General features: G+C 38.3%; 1 protein-coding gene across 1 annotated transcript in view; it reads left to right on the forward strand.

Moving 5' to 3' along the window:
- Nucleotides 1-21,622, forward strand: part of POLQ (DNA polymerase theta) — a 134,124-nt gene that overhangs the window by 75,195 nt on the left and 37,307 nt on the right. Inside the window, exons 17-19 of the mRNA XM_080819162.1 lie at nt 8,275-8,418; nt 9,409-9,605; nt 19,613-19,853. Of these exons, the coding sequence (XP_080675288.1) occupies nt 8,275-8,418; nt 9,409-9,605; nt 19,613-19,853 (582 nt within the window). The remainder of the gene's footprint in view (nt 1-8,274; nt 8,419-9,408; nt 9,606-19,612; nt 19,854-21,622) is intronic.

Consider the following 21,622-nt stretch of genomic DNA (forward strand, 5'->3'; position numbering starts at 1 on the left):
ATTAATTTCAGGTGTACAACATAGCGATTTGACAAATTTATACATTACACTGTGTTTACCAGGAGTATAGATACCGTCTATCCCCATACATTGCTATTACAGTATCATTGACTATATTTTTTATGCTGTGTCTTTTATTCCCATGACTTATTCATTACATAAGCAGAAGCCCGTATCTTCCACTCTTTTTCACCCATTTTGCCCAACCCCCTAACCTACCCTTCCCTCTAGCAACCATCAGTTATTCTCTGTATTTATAAGTCTGATTCTGCTTTTTGTTTATTTGTGTGTGTGTGTGTGTGTGTGTTGTTGTTGTTTTTTTAAGATTTTATTTATTTATTTGACAGAGATCACAAGTAGGCAGAGAGGCAGGCAGAGAGACAGGAAGGGAATCAGGCTCCCTGCTGAGTAGAGAGCCTGATGGGGGGCTCGATCCCAGGACCCTGGGATCATGACCTGAGTCAAAGGTAGAGGCTTTAATCCACTGAGCCACCCAGGTGCCCTTATTTGTGTGTTTTTGTTTTAGATTCTACATATGAAGTGAAATCATATGGTATTTGTCTTTCTCAGTCTAAATTATTTCATTTAGCATAATACCCTCTAAGTCTATGTTGTCTTATATGGCAAGTTCTCTCTCTCTTTTTTTTTAGCAGCATATTTCATTGTATATGTGTACCACATCTTCCTTATTCATTTGTCTATCAGTGGACACTTAGGTCATGGACCACATGTGTTAATGACATGTTTTATGTACTTTTTGTGTTGACTAATACTTTCCATTTTTTATTCAACATACATAAAATTGAGCACATTCTCTATGCTAGGGGTTAGCACTTAAATTTAACAAATATGTGCCATTTATTTTCAAGGTATTAGGGATCTCATTACAAATAAGATAGATTGGTTTTTGACCTATACCTATAAAGTTGGAGATGCCTTATTTTACAAAAAATGTTGAATCCAGATACCAAATCATACCTGATTCTTCACCAAGAAGTAAGATGCTTATAGTGTTCAAATGGTCTTTATTTCTGTTTGAGTTACAGCAATTCAAAATGCAGCTTTAAAAAGATTTAGTTAATAACCATTTTACCTATTATTATAGATCTATTTTAGGAGATCTTTGTTAAATTTTTCATAGTGACAATTATCTTAATAGATGGGAAGCCTAGAAAGATCTTACACATACCTAAAAATGACCATCCAAATAATGCATATTTTAGAGATCTGGAAATTTTGCCAATCAAGTAGTTTTGTATTATTATCATTGTTTTTTGTTTGTTTGTTTTATTTTGTTTTTTAAAATTTATTTTATTTTATTTTTTTGATATATAATGTATTATTTGTTTCAAGGGTACAGGTCTGTGATTCACCAGTCTTACACAATTCACAGTACTCACCATAGCACATACCCTCTCCAGTGCCCATCACCAAGCCATCCCATCCCTCACCCCTGCCTTCACTACAGCAATCAGTTAGTTTCCTGAGATGAAGAGTCTCTTACAGTTTATCTTCCTCTCTGGTTTTATCTTGATTCATTTTTCCCTTCCTTCCCCTATGATCCTTTGTCTTGTTTCTCAAATTCTACATATCAATGAGATCATATGATAATTGTCTTTCCCTGATTGACTTATATCGCTTAGTGTAATACCCTTTAGTTCTAGCCATATCATTGTAAATGGCAAGATTTCATTTTTTGATGGCTGCATAATATTCTATTGTATATATACATCACATCTTCTTTATCCACTCATCTGTTGATGGACATGTAGGCTCTTTGGCTATTGTGGACATTTCTGCTATAAACATTGGGGTGCACGTGCCCCTTCAGATCACTACATTTGTGTCTTTGGGGTAAATACCCAGTAGTGTAATTGCTGGATCATAGGGTAGCTCTATTTTCAACTTTTTGAGGAATCTACATACTGTTTTTCAGAGTGGCTGCACCAACTTGCATTTCCACCAGCAGTGTAGGAGAGTTCCCCTCTCTCCAAATCCTCACCAACATCTGTCATTTCCTGACTTATTAATTTTAGCCATTGTGACTACTGTGAGGTGGTATCTCCTTGTGGTTTTGATTTGCATTTCCCTGATCCAGAGTGATGTGGAACACTTTTTTATGTGTCTTTTGGCCATCTGGATGTCTTCTTTGCAGAAATGTCTCTTCAAGTCGTCTGCCCATTTCTCGATTGGATTATTTGTTCTTTGGGTGTTGAGTTTGCTAAGTTCTTTATAGATTTTGGACACTAGCCCTTTATCTGATATGTTGTTTGCAAATATCTTCTCCCATTCTGTCAGTTGTCTTTTGGTTTTGTTGACTGTTTCCTTTGCTGTGCAAAAGCTTTTGATCTTGATGAAGTCCCGGTAGTTCATTTTTGCCCTTGCTTCCCTTGCCTTTGGCGATGTTTCTAGGAAGAAGTTGCTGGGGCTGAAGTCAAAGAGATTGCTACCTCTGTTCTCCTCAAGGATTTTGATGGACTCCTGTCTCACATTGAGGTCCTTCATCCATTTTGAGTCTATTTTTGTGTGTGGTATAAGGAAGTGGTCCATTTTCATTCTTCTGCATGTGGCAGTCCACTTTTCCCAATACCATTTGTTGAAGAGACTGTCTTTTTTCCATTAGACATTCTTTTCTGCTTTGTCGAAGATTAGTTGACCATAGAGTTGAGGGTCTGGCCTCTCTATTCTAGTCCATTGATCTATGTGTCTGTTTTGTGCCAGTACTATACTGACTTGATGATGACAGCTTTGTAATAGAGCTTGAATTCTGGAATTGTGATGCCACCAACTTTGGCTTTCTTTTTCAATATTCCTCTGGCTATTTGAGGTCTTTTCTGGTTCCATATAAATTTTAGGATTATTTGTTCCATCTCTTAGGAAAAAAAAATTGATGGCATTTTGATAGGGATTGCATTAAATGTGTAGATTGCTTTCGGTACCATAGACGTTTTCACAATATTTGTTCTTCCAATCCATGCGCATGGAACGTTTTTCCATATCTTTGTGTCTTTCTCAATTTCTTTCATGAGTACTTTATAGTTTTCTGAGTATAGATTCTTTGCCTCTTTGGTTAGGTTTATTCCTAGGTATCTTATGGTTTTTGGTGCAATTGTAAATGGGATTGACTCCTTAATTTCTCTTTCTTCTGTCTTGCTGTTGGTCTATAGAAAGGCAACTGATTTCCGTACTTTGCTTTTATATCCTGACACTTTACTGAATTCCTGTATGTGTTCTAGAAGTTTTGGAGTGTAGTTTTTTGGGTTATCCACATAAAGTATCTTATCATCTGCAACGAGTGAGTGTTTGACTTCTTTGCTGATTCATATGCCTTTTACTTCTTTTTGTAGTCTGATTGCTGAGGCTAGGACGTCCAGTACTATACTGAACAGCAGTGGTGATAGTAAACATCCCTGCTATGTTACTGACCTTAGGGGGGAAGCTCTCAGTTTTTCCCCATTGAGAATGATACTCACTGTGGGCTTTTCATATATGGCTTTTATGATATTGAGGCATGTTCCCTATATCCCTACACTGAAGAGTTTTAATCAAGAAAGGATGCTATACTTGGTCAAATACTTTTTCTGCATCTATTGAGAATATTATATGATCCTTGTTCTTTTATTTACGTATTGTATCGCATTGATTGATTTGCAGATGTTGAACCAACCTTGCAGCCCAGGAATAAATTACACTTGGTCATGGTGAATAATACTTTAACGTACTGTTGGATCCTATTGGCTAGTATTTTGGTGAGAATTTCTGCATCTATGTTCATCAAGGATATTGGTCTGTAATTCTCCTTTTTGATGGAGTCTTTGTCTGCTTTTGGGATCAAAGTAATGCTGGACTCATGAAATGGGTTTGGAAGTTTTCTTTCCATTTCTATTTCTTGGGACTGTTTCAGGAGAACAGGTATCAATTATTCTTTAAATGTTGGGTAGAGTTCCCCTGGGAGGGCATCTGGCCCTGCGCTCTTGTTTGTTGGAAGATTTTTGATTATTGCTTCAATTTCCCTACTGGTTATGGATCTGTTTGGGTTTTCTATTTCTTCCTGGTTCACAGTTTTGGTAGTTTATATGTCTCTAGGAATGCATCCATTCCCTCCAGATTGTCTAACTTGCTGGCATATAGTTGCTTATAATATGTTCTTATAATTGTTTGTATTTCTTTGGTGTTTGTTGTGATCTCTCCTCTTTCATTCATGATTTTATGAATTTGGGTCCTTTCTCTTTTCTTTTTGATAAGCCTGGCCAGGGACTTATCAATCTTACTAATTCTTTGAAGGAACAAGCTCCTACTTTCATTGATCTGTTCTACTATTCTTTTGGTTTCTATTTTACTGATTTCTGCTCTGATCTTTATTATTTCTCTTCTCCTGCTGGGTTTAGGCTTTATTTGCTGTGCTTTCTCCAGCTCCTTTAGGTGTAGCGTTAGGTTGTTCTTATTTCTTGAGAAAGGCTTGTCTTGCTATATACTTTCCTCTTAGGACTGCCTTTGCCGCATCCCAAAGATTTTGAACAGTTGTGTTGTCATTTTCACTTTTTTCCATGAATTTTTAAAATTCTTCCTTAACTTCCTGGTTGACCCATTCATTCTTTAGTAGGATGCTCTCTAGCTTCCATGTATTTGGTTCTTTCCAACTTTCCTCTTGTGATTGAGTTCTAGTTTCAAAGCAGTGAGATCCAGAAATATGCAGGGAATGATCCTAATCTTTTGGTACCGATTGAAACCTGATTTGTAACCTAGGATGTGATCTATTCTGGAGAATGTTCCATGTGCACTAGAGAAGAATGTGTATCCTGCTGCCTTGGGATGGAATGTTCTGAATATATCTGTGAAGTCCATCTGGTCCAGTGTGTCATTTAAAGCCTTTACTTCCTTGTTGATCTTTTGCTTAGATGATCTGCCCGTTTCAGTGAGGATGGTGTTAAAGTCCCTTATTATTGTATTATTGTCAATGTGTCTCTTTGATTTTGTTGTTTATTGTCTTATATAATTGGCTGCTCCCATGTTAGGGGCATAAATATTTAAAATTGTTAGATCGTTGTATTGGAAAGATCCTTTAAGTATGATATAGTGTCCTTCCTCATTTCTTATTATAGTCTTTGGTTTAAAATCTGTCTGATACAGGGACTGCCACCCCAGCTCTCTTTTCATGTCCGTTAGCATGGTAAATGGTTTTCCACCCTGTCACTTTAATCTGGAGGTGTCTTTCAGTCTAAAAGGAGTCTCTGGCAGACAGCATAATGATGGGCTTTGCTTTTTTGTTGTTTGTTTTTTTTTTAATCCAATCTGATATCCTGTGTCTTTAGATTAGGGCATTTAGCCCATTTACATTCAGGATAGCTCTTGAAAGATATGAATTTAATGCCACTGTATTGTCTGTAAGATGACTGTTACTCTATATTGTCTTTTCCTTTCTGGTCTATGTTACTTTCACTATGTTACTTTGTTTGTTTGTTTGTTTGTTTGTTTGTTTTTCCTGGAAATTTTTGTCTCTCCTATTTTCAATGACAGCCTAGCTGAATATAGTATTCTTGGCAGCATATTTTTCTCGTTTATTGCTCTGAATATATCATGCCAGTCCGTTCTGGCCTGCCAGGTCTCTGTGGATAGGTTTGCTGCCAATCTAATGTTTTTACCATTGTAGGTCACAGACTTCTTGTCCTGAGCTGCTTTCAGGATTTTCTTTTGTCTCTGAGACTTAACATTAACATTAGATATTGGGGTGTTGACCTATTTTTATTGATTTTTGAGAGGGGTTCTCTGTGCCTCCTGGATTTTGATGCCTGTTTCCTTCCCCAAATTAGGGAAGTTCTCTGTTATAATTTGCTCTAATATACCTTCTGCCCCCTTCTCTGCTTCTTCTTCAGGAATCCCAATTATTCTAATATTGTTTTGTCTTATGGTATCACTAAGTCTTGAATTCTCCCCTCATGATCCAGTAATTGTTTATCTCTCTTTTTCTCAGCTTCTTTATTCTCCATCATTTGTTCTTCCATATCACTAATTCTCTCTTCTACTTTATTTATCCTAGCAGTTACAGCCTCCATATTTGATTGCACCTCATTAATACCCTTTTTGATTTTGACTTGGTTAGATTTTAGTTTTTTAATTTTTCTGAAAAGGATTCTCTAGTACCTCCTTTGCTTTTTTCAAGCCCATCTAATATCTATATAATAATCATTATTAACTCTAGTTCTGATGTTTTACTAGTGTCCATAATCCCTGGCAGTTGGTACTGCCTCTTGTACTTTTTTTTTTTTGAGGCTAGTTATTCTGTTTTGTCATTTTGTCCAGAGAAGAATTGATGAATAAGAGAACAAAATGCTAAGAGGGTAACAAGGACTCCAGGAAAATATACACTAAACAAATCATTAGAGACCCAAAACCAGAGAGAAAAGGAAGGAGGGGGAAAAAAAGCAAGAAAGAAAGTATATGATCAGGCTAGTGAACAGAACAGAGCCACACACTAGATTTTGAGTGTATTTTGTTCTGTTAGAAGAAACTGCCTCCTAAAATTTTAAAGGAAAACATATATATACAAAAATAAAGGTAAATATGAAGAAGGGATAGAATATGACTATAAAGATGAAAATTTAAAAAGATTTTTAAAAAGGAATTAATAAGATGGTTGAAAAAAGAATGAAAAAAATTTTTTAAAAAAGGAGAAAATGTTATCAGGTGGGAGAGTAGAACAAAGCCATTTGCTAGATTTAGGGTCTCTTTTGGTCTCTTAGAAGAAACTGTATCCCAAAACTTTAAAGAAAGAAAAGCTTATATATATATATATATATATATATATATATATACACACACACACACACACACACACACACACACATACATATACATATATATATATATATATATATATATATATATATACACACACAAAAATAAGGTTAAATACAATGAAGGGATAGAATATGACTATAAAAATGACAAAAAGGATTTTAGAAAAGGAATTGATTAGATGAAAAGATAATAAGATAAGCTGAAAATAAGGTAAGTTGAAAATGAAAAGAAGAAAAATTTTTAAAAAATAGAAAAAGAAAAAATAATGAAAATTACAAACATTAACTTTGAAAGACTAAAGAATCGTGGGGGAAAAAAGTTTGAATTCTATGTGCTCTATTCCCCTAGTGCCAGAGTTTTGTGGTTCTCATTGATTGATTAACTTGGTCTTGGCTGGATGTTCTTGCTGATCTTCTGGGGGATGGGCCTGTTACAGTGGTTCTCAAATGTCTTTGCCTGAGGCAGATGGAATTGCACCGCCTTTGACAGGGGCCAGGCTAAGTAATCTGCTTGGGTTCACTCTCGGTAGCTTTTGTTCCTTGAATGTTTTCCATATGGCTTTGGAAGATGAGAATGAAAATAGCAGCCTTCCAATCTCTGGCCCTGGAGGAGCTGAGAACTCAGGACCCCACTCCTCAGTCAGCCCTCAGAGAAAAGCAGTCAATCACTTCTCTCTCCCTGATCTCTGGCTGTACTCTATGCTCACCCAGCCTTTGACTGAGTGTTTCTATCTCTGGCTCTCTGGCACATGACCCCTTTTGGAGTTTCCAAACCCAGCAGATTCCTGTAGTGTTCTCTGGTGCTGCTCCTCCCTAGGGAGGAAAGGGAGTCTCTCTGGATCTGCCACTTGTTGCTTGAAGAGTAGTGCCCCAACTGTGCCGCAGATCATGGTTTATGACAACCCCAAGCTAAGAGCCCACTCCTCAGCTCCGTCTTTGCAGCTGGCTTCCCTGCTCTGATACTTGGGAGCTCTGCCACACTCAGTCACCCCTGGTCTTTTTGTGACCCCAAGGGTCCTGATACCACACTGTCCCAGTGAGGTTTACCCTCCGCTTCACCACTGGAGCAATGTCCCTCAGCAGAACAGACTTCCAAAAGTTCTGATTTTGTGCTCCACTGCTGTATCCCTTGCCAGTAGCAAGCTGAAAGAAGCTCCCTCCTTGTGGTCCCAAATATTGCCTCGAATTCACTTGTCTGCATATCCTACTCTCCAGAAAGTGGTCGCTTTTCTGCTCATTGAACTGCTGCTATTCTTTTCTTCGATCTCCATTGAGTTTGTAGGTGTTCAGTATGGTTTGATAACTATCTATCTGAATTCCTGGGACCAGATAAAATTTAGGTCTCCTATTCCTCCACCATCTTTCTCCTCCCCCAATCACTGTTTTTTTTTTTTTTTGTTTGTTTGTTTGTTTTTTAACATTCAGTTTAATGGTTTTGTTTTGAGATTTTAAACTATTTCACTTTTGATTTACTTAGTTAGCTCACCTCAGGAAACCCCTATTAGAGATGATGGCATTCCTGTTAAAGGTTGTGATGACATCCTGGTTGTTGGTCTGGCAGTATGCTGGGGTGGAAGAGATGCTTATTATTTTTCATTGCAGAAGGAACAAAAGCATCCTGGTAAGTAGTCACTATTGGCTTAATCACCATATAATTTTAATATAACCTCTGTTAGGATAATGACTTGTTTGTTGAGAATAACTTCCTGATACTTAACTAGAATTTATTTTTAGGCTTAAAATTTTGGGGGGGTGGGATAGTGACTATTGTGTACATTAGTTCATTTATTAACTAGAATGTATGTTTTAGGTACTACCTTTATTCCCCTTTACTTATCCCATGGGCTACTGATACTATCTTTTCTTCTGGAAGGCAGTGGAGACTTAGGGACTTCCTGGCCACCTTGAGGGTTTACTTTTGAAGATTGGATCATAGCAGTTTCTTTCCAGACTTTTTTAATGTTACTGACTAGGTCTGGAACTTATCTAGAGACAGAGATGGGTTGAACATCTACAGTAGTTGAATCATACAGCCTTTGTAGATGTCTGTAAAATTGAGAGGATATGATCTGGAAATCCCTTGTGATTTGATTACAGTTGTTACATTACCTAGCTGATAGATTGGTTTTAGACAGGAGCAAAATTAGTAAGTAAACATTTTAAGGAATGCCGTGAAGAATGAAATATTTTTCAGTTGTTTTGAGGGAAAATGTGTTATGTTAAATAGATACTTGAACTTCTATTTTTTTTAATCTAATGTTATATGTTCATACTAAATCTTTTAAAAAAGGATTTCGTTTAAAATTCATTTCAAAATACCTTTTATGTTTTTAACTCCTTATTCTGAGAAGTGTAAATTTATTCCTAGAAATCTTGATATTTAAAAATTTCACCTAATTAAATAGAGCATTATTAATTACATAGCAAAAGCTATAATATTTAGAATATGAAGCACTTCATCTTTGTAGCCATGTGAGCTGAATAAGGTGATGCTGAATTATTGGTTCCATGGAGTTAGACCCTTAGGCTTTTCAGTCTTTTCATTAAAGATTGCTGCTTCAAATGAATGCATGTAATGTTTACCTTAAGACTTTTTGTTTGTTTTCTAAAGAAATTAGTTCCAGTTTGGTCCCACCTTCTCTGGATCCAAGCCTGACTGTGAAAGAGAGAATGTGGTACCTTCTATCCTGCTTTCAAGAGGAATCTGATAAAGAACGTTCTGTTATCATATATGACTTCATCCAGAGCTATAAAATTCTTCTTCTGTCTTGTGGTATCTCCCTGGAACAAAGTTATGAAGATCCTAAGGTTTCATGTCTTATTTAATTTTTACCATACTTAAAAAATTTTTTAATGCATTGTGTTAATTCTTAAATGACTTGGTATTTATTTAGCTCCAACACTGAAGCTTAAATTTTTTAGAGTAGTCACTCTTTTATCTAGTAATCTCATTCACCGAGAACAGAATGTGATACACCAACTACCTCTGTATAGATAAAAACAGAGATTCCACAAATTCGAAGCACTAAAGTTCATACCTTTCCTCAGAGATGTAAAAATTTTTTTATTTTGGTTATGTTTGGTTTTCTGTCTCTCAGTAAATTAGAAATGAAATGAGAACTGTCAGATTCAAATATATGATAGGAGGATGTTTCAAATATCAATGAAGACAGAGGCAGAAAATAGGAAAAATGTGTAAACCTAAGACATCAAAAAGAATGGTAGTTAGGGCCATTTGGCATAAGACAGATTACCTTACTAGCCCCTGAGAACTTTGCTATTATAATAGCAAAGCATGATAGACTTTTCATAATGATGATTCTGAGTTAAGGAAAGGGTAACACTTTACAGTAAAATCATTTTCATAAGACATTTATTTATAATCTTACAGTTTTCAAAGGGTATCATTTTTCCCCCTGTTGATACTGGATACATGAGGCATATGGAATATTAATTTTGAATTGATATATGATATTACTTGGTTGTTATTAGCAATATAATCAACAATAGAATAAATTTTGGTTTCTTAATTTCTTTAGCTTTTGGGGGGAAATATTTCCAAAGGCAGTATCAGATAAACTGAAGATATTGTCCTTTTCTGTAGTTCAGGCTAGGCTTGGTTTGCATGTGATAAATTGTGTGGTTTTAAATTGACCTTTCCTGGATATAAAAAGTTGTCACTTAATTTTGTTGTTCCATACTACTCAGCCCTCAAAAAAAAAAAAAAAAAAAAATCTTGCCTTTGCAACGATGTGGATAGAGCAAGAGGATATAAATAAGTTAAATATAAATAAGCTGATCAAAGAAAGAGTTATCATATGATCTCACATGTGTAATTTAAGAAACAAAACAGAGGATCATAGGGAAAAGTAAAACAATACAAAATCAGAGAGGGAGACAAACCACAAGATACTCTTAATCACAGGAAACAAACTAAGAATTGCTGGGAGGGGGTATAGGGTAACTGGATGATAGACATTAAGGAGGGCATGTGATGTAACGAGCACAGAGTATTATATAACACCGATGAATCACTGAACTCTATCTCTGAAACTAATAATACAGTATATGTTAATTAGTTGAATTTAAACAAAAAAACTCAAAAAATTTTTGATGTTCCAGAGTCCAAAATGAGTATATGGGTAGTACAAGTTTCTCATTAAAACTACTATACCAGAGACGCCTGGGTGGCTCAGTTGGTTAAGCCGCTGCCTTCGGCTCAGGTCGTGATCCCAGGGTCCTGGGATCGAGTCCCACATCGGGCTCCTTGCTCAGCAGGGAGCCTGCTTCTCTCGCTGGCTCTGCCTGCCTCTCTGCCTGCTTGTGTGTACTCTCTCTCTGACAAATAAATAAATATTTAAAAAACAAACAAACAAAAAACAAAACAAACAAAAAAAACTACTATACCAAAAAAACCAAAAACAACAACAACAAAAACTATACCATCTCAGATTTATTATAGCACTTTTTGCATAAACTACTTGAAACATTGCATAATTGGTTTTGTCAATCATAACAGTTTTGATGCAAGAAGATAAACTATTAATTTTAAAAATCTCACATTTATAAGAAACATGTGTGAACTTTTACATCAAACTACCTTATTCGATATTCTCTAAAAGGTTTCTGATCACCAATTTCTAACATGGTGGTGGGGAGGTCCCCACACCTCCAACAATTCCCTGGGTACCAGCTGATTATCCTACGATTGAACTCAATTCTGACACTGCCTATTCAGGTTGTTACCTTTGCTTCTGACTCACCAGCTATAAATCAAAGTTTCCTACCACCCCCTCCTTGGGTTCAATTAATTTGCTAAAGGGGCTCACAGAACTCATGAAACCAGTTTATTCCTTAGATTACTGGTTTTTTGTTTTGTTTTATTTTTTACAAAAGATATTAAAGGATTTGGATCAATAGCCAGATGAAGAGGTAAATAGGGAGAGATACGTAAGAAGGGGCATGAAGCTTCTATACCCTCTCCAAACATACCACTCTCCCTGCATTTCCATTTATTCACCAACCTGGAAGCTCTCCAAACCCTGCTTTTTGGGTTTTTATGGAGACTTCATACATAGGCATGATTGATTAAATCATTGGCCATTGGCGTAGCCACTAGCTCCTCCCCCATCCTAGGAGTGTGAGACCAAAATTTCCAACCCTCCAATCACAGGGATGGTTCTTCTAGCAACGATCCCCATCCTTTGGTGACTTAGGGACATTCCAAAAGCCACCTAATTAACACAACAAAAGACATCTTTTCTTCTTCGTCTTTTTTTTTTTTTTTGGAGGGGGTCTCTCATTTTAGCAGATTTCAAGGATTTTAGTTCTGTGCTAGAAATGAAAAGGAGGACCAAATACATAAGTCACAATGTCACAGTCCACCCCTGGTCTTCAAACGATTGTTATAATGTGAGTATTATAGCAAAACAGTAGTAAAAGTTAAAAGAAGTTGGCACATTACTAGAACCCCATTTCAGTTATTAACTATCCAGTCCATCATCATTATATGAAAATATATCTCAGGTTTGTAGGCTTCCATTTGATCTTACCAGGTTCCAAAAGCAAGAGGGGTGTCAGCAATATATGGCTTCACCTTTTCAGGCATCTAACATAATTGAGCTAAGAGACAATATCATCTCTTGCTTAGAGCTTCTTTTGAGGTGTTAATATTGGATTTTCTTCATTATATAATCCACTTACTCATTTCTTTACCCATAGCTACTATTTTTCCTTCTATGCTTTTAACCTTTGTGTTATAATTCTGAAGGGCCAGATGGGTCAGGATGTGCCTTCACCCCATCTGGCATGATTATAGTTTCTTACTTAGGAATCACCATTTCCATCCCTTATACTTGTAGTCCTGGTTCTGTGACCCCTGCATCAGCTAAGAGGAAAAAAGTTGAGGTGATGTGAGGAAGAGTGTATACCAGCATCTTCCCCATCCTTACTTCCCCAGATCCAAACAGAGAACTATATCCAGTGGGGACACACCTTTAGCCCCACTCATGTTCATGTTGAATGGGAGCACATGCTCATGAAGACTTACTTATATGCCAGCCTTGCTGCTTTTATCTCCCTCCATTTTGGCTGCCCATTCCAATTCTCTATCAAACTAGTACTGAGGATATCTCTTTGCCCCTTGTTGAGCATTATGGGCTATAAAGTGTTCTTTGGTCTGAAGAGATGTTGGTCAACCATCCAAACTGGTGCAGTATCTTCTGTTCTGGTTCTTTTATAGCACTTGTAACATTTATATCTACACTCAAGAAAGCAAAGCATGGTCCAGAGTCAATGTCTGTTCCCATCTGGACCCATTTGTACCTCTCCAAGGGTACTAGCATTAGTATCACCTACCAGCTATATTCCTGGCCTTCCTTCTGGGCAATCTGCTTAATAACCATCTGTAGTCTCTGACTCTCTTGTTGACAGAGTAGTTTGTTTTAGCCTTCTGTGCCTCAGAGGGTACAAGAGGAATATATCTAGATTCAGCCCATTTCTGCATTACTACAGCAAACCCTGTGCTCATTCCCCTCATTCATGGGCCCTCATTCATGGGCCCAGGCAACCATCTCAAAGGGGCATGCAGAGACATCTGCTTGATAATTCTAGTCACCTTCCAAACCTGGAAGGGAGTTCTTGTGAAGGACATTAATGTGTCCTACTTTAATGCACCCCTTCAAATTTCCATAGGACTGTGTTCTGTAGGAGCATCCGTTTAGCAGGCTAGGTCTCCATTGTCATCCTGACTGACATTTTGGCCACACTATCAGGCATTATTCATGTGCCAGTGGAAACCCAAATATAGGGCCTTTTCCCAGCTGTTCAATTCTTTCATCACTGCTAGGAAAATAGCATGCAATTCAGTACACCAAGATGATCTGTTCCTATCTTCTTTGAATAGGATGATGACTTTCCAAAACAGGGTATTGTCCATTCACTTTGGAACTGCCATCCACAAACCTAGCAGCTTTTTGTCAGTCAAGAGCTGTTTACAGAGCACTGTCAGTGACAATAGAATCCAGCAGCAACTCCTCACACAATGCCAGAGACAAGCCTAAGAGAAAAGAGGCTCCCTGCTCTTGAATATCTCTTCTCTGCATTCTCCAGGCAGCATGATCCTGTATAACCTGTTTCCATTTTATTATGGAACTCTACTGGGCACTGCCAACTCTGTTAGAGCATTTCTCAGATATTACCTGTGTTGGGTAGGTATTTCAAGTTTCAAGGTCATGGTATATCCTTTAGTCATAAGAATAACTTCAATTAATAATATCAGATAGCAAGGCCGTAAATACTCTTAAATGGAAATTCTCTTGTTTAAAGTCCCTGTAGTCATTGTTGGCAGGTGTGCCCAAGCTCTTGCCATTAGCCCAGTCTCCAGATAGGGCTATTGCACAAAGAATATGTCGCTACCAACACTCAAGCTTCATTCCACACTGTGTAGGCTCAGGCAAACTTACTGGTTTGCACAGAGCATTTAACATTGCTTGAAGGGTGGGACTTAACATGCCTTTTGTGTTTTACAGTACTAATTATGGGACATGTTCCTCTGTTAGACATAATATCCATCCCTAAAATGCAATCAGGTAAAGACCCAACCACTTCATCTAAAGCCTGTTCAAACATATCAGTTCTCCTACAGACTTTTTCCTTCATTCTGCCAACTCTTACATTTCTAACTATAACCTCCATTAGGACTTCATCAACGTGTTTTGGTTTTATAAAACTAGGTAGGTTGAGGAAGTGTTCCCCAGGCAGACATAATACCATTACCATAAAATATTCAGGTAAAGGCGGTATCACTTCTTTTTCTTTTTTGTGAAGATTTTATTTGGAGAGAAAGAGAGCACATGTGCTCACCTGAGGACCAGCGCGGGGAGGGGCAAAAGGAGAGGGGGAAGCAGACTCCCTGCTGAGCAGGGAGCCAGGGCTTGATCCCAGGACCCCAGGATTATGATCTGAGCCAAAGGCAGATACTTAACTGACTAAGCTATCCACACACCCCAAGGAGATACAACTTCTTTACATAATACCTGCTTAAACATTCCAGTTTACATAATCCTATCAACCATTAAATTTTTGCAATTCTCTTATTCTAACTGTAGCCCAAGTCAAGGCTTTATCAATGGGTTTTAGTACCAAGGTTCCTAGATCTCCCTTCAAGGAGTCCTGGGAACTTCTCTTTTCTACCACCTGATAGTTTTACCCAGTGTTCTCTGAAAGACTTTGGGTCCCGAGGGAGGGGTTGAGCCAAGGGACCCCAGCCCTTTTATCAGTCTTTAACTTGATTAATCTGTGGGGCTCGATCCCAGGACCCTGAGATCATGACCTGAGCTGAAGGCAGAGGCTTAACCCACTGAGCCACCCAGGCGCTCCTGTTTGGAGCCCTTTAATGGGGGTTGCTTTGACCCACCCAACCTTTGGTGATACTTTATTAAAATCTTTTCTTAATCCATCAATACCCATTTTATTCATCACATTTCTTAATAATCATCTAAAAATTTCCATCCTGCTGGTGTGAGTCCTGAGACTCTTTCCTTTCTGATTCCTCTTTCCCTTGCTCCTATCAATATTTGCCTCACATTCACCTTATTTCTTAACCTTTTAAAAATTTCCACGTTGTTGGGAAGTCTCTTGACCTCCCCCTGACTCTTCCCATTCTCTTGTCAATAAACCTAATGTTTTTATTACCATCTGTAAAGCCTATGAGAGGAAGCTGAGAAGGCAAATTTCATGAGGCTTTCCAAACTGTCCTTCAGTTTTGCAATAATAAGGTTATATGGGGTACCTTTATGAAATGGGCTGCCTTAAACCACAGCATTTACCATGACCTGAGTAATGGTTAGATTTCAGCAGGTAAATATCTCAGTTATAAAGCAGTCCCATGTGGGACTGCTTTGAAGCATGTGAAGCATATGAAGAATATCAACTGCTTTATCCCGGGTGTTCCAGTTGACATTTATAAGAGAAGAGGGACAGTCCCCCTTTCAGTGTAAACGGACTTTATAATGGTTTTTATCCAATACACCAGACTAGCTGTTCCCATAGGAATAAACTCCCATGTGTCTGGATCACATACACTCAACTTCGATTGTACCATAGTGAGCTCTGGGTCCTACATCAACCCTCTGCTCTTCCATTCTGCAGCATCCCAAACCAAACACTCCTAAATTACTCTCATAATCCATTTTAGTGGATCTCTGCATTACTGATGCAGAGTTGATGATACTGAGCCACAAAATGAAACAACTCTATCATACTATACCTCCTGGTTTTGATAGTTTCTAGGTATTTCGCTCCCACATTGATTACCTTACTGGTGACCAGAGGTCTTAGGGTTGTTTTATGTTGCCCCTGCACAGTTGACTTGAGGCTCAGACCAACTCAGATCTGAGTTTTGTTCACCATTAAGTCCCAGGCCTATCACTTTCCTTTACTTTTATTTAGGTATTGCAGATAACAGTAACCAAGAGATTGTATGCTTAGTGTGCTTACTATTTTTCATGTACTTATATATCCAGTGAGCCAACTCCTCAGGAGTTAGGTCTGCCATTTCTAAATTGCATTAGTAAATTTTACAGTTACCCTTAGTAACTGTAGTGTAGGTACAGTTTCATACATGGGTCACTAGGTAGCCATCCAGGGGTCAAAGCATCATCATCCCCCATCCTTTTATCCCTTCTGTTTATAAACCATATGTTTCTGTGAGCCAGGCCCTTCTAGTAAGACCCACTTCTCTGACACCAAGGAAAATTGTTCTGAGACCAATTCTGATGTGTTTGTAGGGTTTCTCCCATATCATCAAGACATGCTGGAAACACTAGCTGGGGGTTTCCTACAATTCAGCTCAATTCTGACATTACCTCCCTGGTGATAGCATCGGATTCCACAGGTTAAGGGTCAGTGCCACAGTAGTGCCCACTATTTTGAGGCCTGCTGCAAGCCCAAGTTAACACTTGTGCTTCTGACCAACTGACTGTAGACTAGCTATTCCAAGGATCCCCTTCCCTCCAAGGACATCTGGCAAGGATGTCAGATGCAAGTTCTAAGTCCAGGTTCTTACCTCTATTTCTGACTGACTATAAATGAGAGGTTCTTGTGACCTCCTCCCCTTTCAGATTCAATTAATCAGATGGAGGGGAGCTTCCATGCTCAGTCTAAGCATACTACTCTTGCCAGCACCTCTGTGTTCATCAACCTCAAAGCTCCCCAAACCCTGTCATTTTGGGATTTTTATGGAACCTTCATTACATAGGCACGGTTGATTAAATCATTGGTCATAGGTGATAATTCAACATCCAGGCACCTCCTAGCAAGTCAAGGGGCCAGCTGAAAGTTCCAACCCTTCAATTACAGGATTGGTTCCTCTGGTAGCCAACTCCCATCCTTAGGTAACTTAGGGGCATTTCTAAAGTCACCTCATTAACATGACAAAAGATGCCTTTATCTCACAGTTTAGGAAATTTCCAAGGTTTTAGAAGTTCTGTGATAGAAATGGGGACAAAGGCCAAATTTATATTTCTTATTACAATTCACAATATCACTCTTCCCTATCAAACTACATTCTTAAAGTACAGAAGAAGTAATTGAGTCATGTAATTGCCAGAATTATGAAAAGGGCTTAAGTTTCCTTATTCTAATTGAGTTTTGATCTGCTAGATCACCTAGTGTTAGAAACTACAGGAGATAAACCATAAGAGACTCTTAATCATAGGAAATAACTGGGGGTTGCTGGGGAGTGGGGAATGGGGTAACTGAGTGATGGATATTGAGGTCACGTAATGTAATGAGCACTGGTATTATATAAGACTGATGAATCACTGAACTCTACCTCTGAAACTAATAATATAGTATATGTTAATTAACTGAATTTAAATTTTTAAGAAAAGGAAATAAAAGTCACGCGTGTGCGCGCGCGCGTGGGCATGCAAGAAACTACAGGTCTTCTAATCTGGCAGGGAAGTTAAAATTAGCAGTCAAATGGTTTGTTGGATGGCCCTGTTGGCAGGCCCTTATCCTGAGGGCAAAACCTAGAGGCTTTCTAAAACTTGGGGTATAAAGTTTTAATGGTATTGATGAAGTTCTAGAACCTAGGTGAGGTTCGGTGGGGTGAGGTCCGGAGCCGATGACCAAGAAAGAATTCTTGAGACATCTTTGGTGTAAAATGGTGGTTTATTAAAGCACGGGGACAGGAGCCGTGGGCAGGAAGAGCTGCTGCCCCGGGGATGTGAGGAGTGGCTGGTTATATACACAGGAGTTGGGTAGGTGAGAACAAAGGGGATGATGTTAGTCTCTAAGGAATTTTGGAAGCAAGGTCTCCAGGACCTTGAGGGGCCAGCTATTGTTGGGAGAAAGGTTCTTTATTCCTAGTAGTAAAAATCTTCTTGTGAGACCCTTTAGATGTATATCAGTGGGCCATATGCTTGGGAATGATTCTCGACACTATCTTGGAGATCTAGAGATACAGTTTCACATTTCTCCTATCAAGTGTCCTTGTTAGTGAGATTTGGGTTTAGAAGAAATTTAACTTTATTTACTTATCCTTCTCCCTCAGCCTCCTTCAGTTTTGTTTATGGAGGGGAGGATGACATTAGGGCTTGAGGGACTGAGTTATGTGCCTCTGGAAATTGTGCTATTGATAAGGTAACTTCCTTATTTGTAGATCTCCAGGACATTTGTAAACCAAGGGAGACTCCTGTCTTGCAGGATTGTGATCTCTGCAAGTTAACTATTTGTTTTTCTTTTAGGGCAGCCAGGGGTGCCTGAGGAATGTCATACATATTACTGAGGGGAGTGGGTGGAGAGGGGGTGCAAGGTGCCAGCTTTTGCTTTGTCCTCAGCCAGCCTCCTGCTCCCTCATCAGTATCACTTCTCATGATGTTGAAAGAACTTTTAAAAACCTAAAACTGTTATGACCCTATAATGGGTCCGTGATTAAAGGAGCGAGACTGATACAAAGCGAAGGTCAAGCAAAGCTTTATTTCACGCCAAGCATCAAGAATCAGACCGAACGTTCAGGGCAGCACCACTTACAAGAGAGGGCGACCCTTCTCTGTTTCACAGTCTAGCTTTTAAGGGCAAAGGCCATGCGGTTGGGCCTGGCCACACACAGGTGACCAATTGAATTACAATTTACCCTAGTAGACATTTGAATCAGCCTATTACACCTTGATTAGGATTGGCGCCAAAAGGGTTCCCAAAGGGCGGGGGCCCATATTCCTTGGTAGCTAGGGAGACAGTATGCAATCCCCTACTGATCGGATGTCTCCACCTGGCCTGACCCACCTTTGTATCTGGGCTTTGTTACCTGGAGCTGGTTTCCGGGACTTGTTTTTAAGTGAATCCCCTGGGGGAAGGGGAGCGGGGACAGTTTAAGGGTTAACCAACAAGGTTTTTGTTTAACCTCAATGATAGCCTCTTGCTAAAATATAAAAATATAAAATAGGTCCTTATAAAACTTATATAGACCCATCTTTATTATAGTAGCTTAGCCAAAATCAGCCTTTGTGGAGAAGATTTCATCTGTATTTTCAGAAATATGGTTTTAATTATCTGAGAGGCACTTGGATTTCAAGGCTATTTCAGAACCAGATCAGCAGGAGTGCTGTAGTGGAAAAGTTGTAAGTTTTCTTTTTTTGAAAACTGCTCTCACTCGTACCAAAAATGAGTCCCTGTACAATTTACAGTTACACTTTCATTCTCCTCTCCTGGGAAGACCACTGAATTAGTATTAAGTGAAAAGGAGTGAGATTAGAAATGAGCATTTTCCCCTTTTAACTTAAGTGTGTACAAATGTCTTTGAACCCATTTAGGTGGCGTGCTGGTTACTAGATCCAGATTCTAAGGAGCCAACTCTTCACAGCATAGTTTCCAGTTTTCTTCCTCATGAGCTTCCCCTCCTGGAAGGGATAGAGACTGGACAAGGAATTCAGAGTCTGGGGCTGAATGTCAACACTGAGCATTCTGGGAGATACAGAGCATCTGTAGAGTCCATTCTCACCTTCAATGCTATGAATCAACTCAATTCTTTGTTGAAGAAGGAAAACCTTCAAGGTAAAAACAACCTTTGCTGGATTTTTCATGCTGTTACAGACTGGTGACAGTTCTGTGTTTAGCCACTTTTGATCATGGGTCTTTATCACTCTTTATCACACTTCTAATGCAAACTCTATTTTTGGGTTTTCTAGGACAGGGTCAACAAACTTTCTGTAGAGGCCCAGGCAATCTTAATTATAAATATTCAACTCTGCCATAATAGCACAAAAGCAGCCATAGGCAATATGAAAATAACTGTTCCGATAAAACTGTATTTGTATAAACAGGCATCTGGCCCTGGTTTGGCACTAGTTTGCAGACCTCAGACTCTATTGTAATGAAGGGAATTCCTGGCATTTTATCATTTATTGCTAATTTTATATTTGAACTTTATCCAATGATTTTTATTCACACTTAAAACCTAATCTGTTATGGACTCTAAAAAGTGACGTATTTTCTTTTTAGAACTATAAATCATTATTTCTCTAGCAAAGAATATTCATGTGAATTTTTATGTCATGATAAATAGCATGGGCTTATTGTGCAGTCTCTTGGCCCAGAGTGAGTACCTTGACCTCAGAGAGCATATCGTATGCTTATGGTAGAAATGATGAAGTGGAACAAAGTTGACTTTATTGTGAGAAGATTTAAACTGTGATTTTATTGCCTGATTAATAAATACTAGAAATAACAGATTGATGAATTTTCACAGACCAGGTTAAATCTGGGCTGTATTACTTATTAGTGAGAGGCCTTGGGCAAGCTACTGACACTCTTTAAATCTATTTCTGATAATGTTATAAATATTAAATGAGAGAGAACTTAACTCAGTGTTTGCCAGATTTGGTGCTTATTACTGTGTTAGATGATGATGATGGTGATGATGATTTTTTACTACTAGTGTAAGCTCTCCATGCTGATAGTAATGTTCTCCCCAGCATCACTGGGGTAGAATAATATAAAGATCAAACTGACTTGTTTGTTCAAAGGAGACTTGCTTAAGTGATGTTAATTAGCAGCTCTTGAACATGCACTGAAATATTTCAAACTCAGCTTCTCTAATGTAGGCAGGCCAAGGAGTTGGAGTATATGGTACATATGCCACAAGACTGCTTCTACATTCATGGGTGATAAGGCCGAATGAACACAGCTCTCTTTCCCTCAGTCAGCTTTGTCTGCCCTTAGAATCTAACATTTGGTGCTGGTGATATGGATTAGTCTGTAACTTTTTATGAACATTTGTTTCCCATTAACAAAATTAAAAGCTTTCAATATCTTTGGGAGGGAACTTTTCCACTCTTGAAGACAATTTTTCATCTATAGGAAAAGGAAATTATGGTTTTCCTTTCCAGAAAAGTATAAGAAACACTCTAGATTTGTTATTTTTAACTTTTACAATTTCAGTGTGCCTTGAGAGCTCCTTTTTTAATGCAAATTTTCAAAAGTGAGTGACCAGGAGTTATTAAATGCATTCTTGTACAGTGCAGAGTCTTTCTTATTCATAGAGGCCATAGACTTGAAGCACATTGAGATAAAGTTTTTAGAGAGAATGTAAACAATTGTCAAATTTTTTTGAAAATGATTATTTCAGGATGTCCTTGAAGGATCTCTAGAATCTTCATCTTTTTCTTTTCTCATTTCTTGCCTGTTGGGTGGGTATGTTCTGGCAGCTGACTTCTCCCACTCTTTGCTGATTTTTGTTTGGGTGTGACTCAATTTTAATAAGTGTGACTTTGCTCAATGTGACTTAGGACCAAATGTCCTGTTCTCTTCACATGGCTCAATTA

This window comes from Martes martes, assembly GCF_963455335.1.
Source record: "Martes martes genome assembly, chromosome: 1".
Taxonomy (NCBI): Eukaryota; Metazoa; Chordata; class Mammalia; order Carnivora; family Mustelidae; genus Martes; species Martes martes.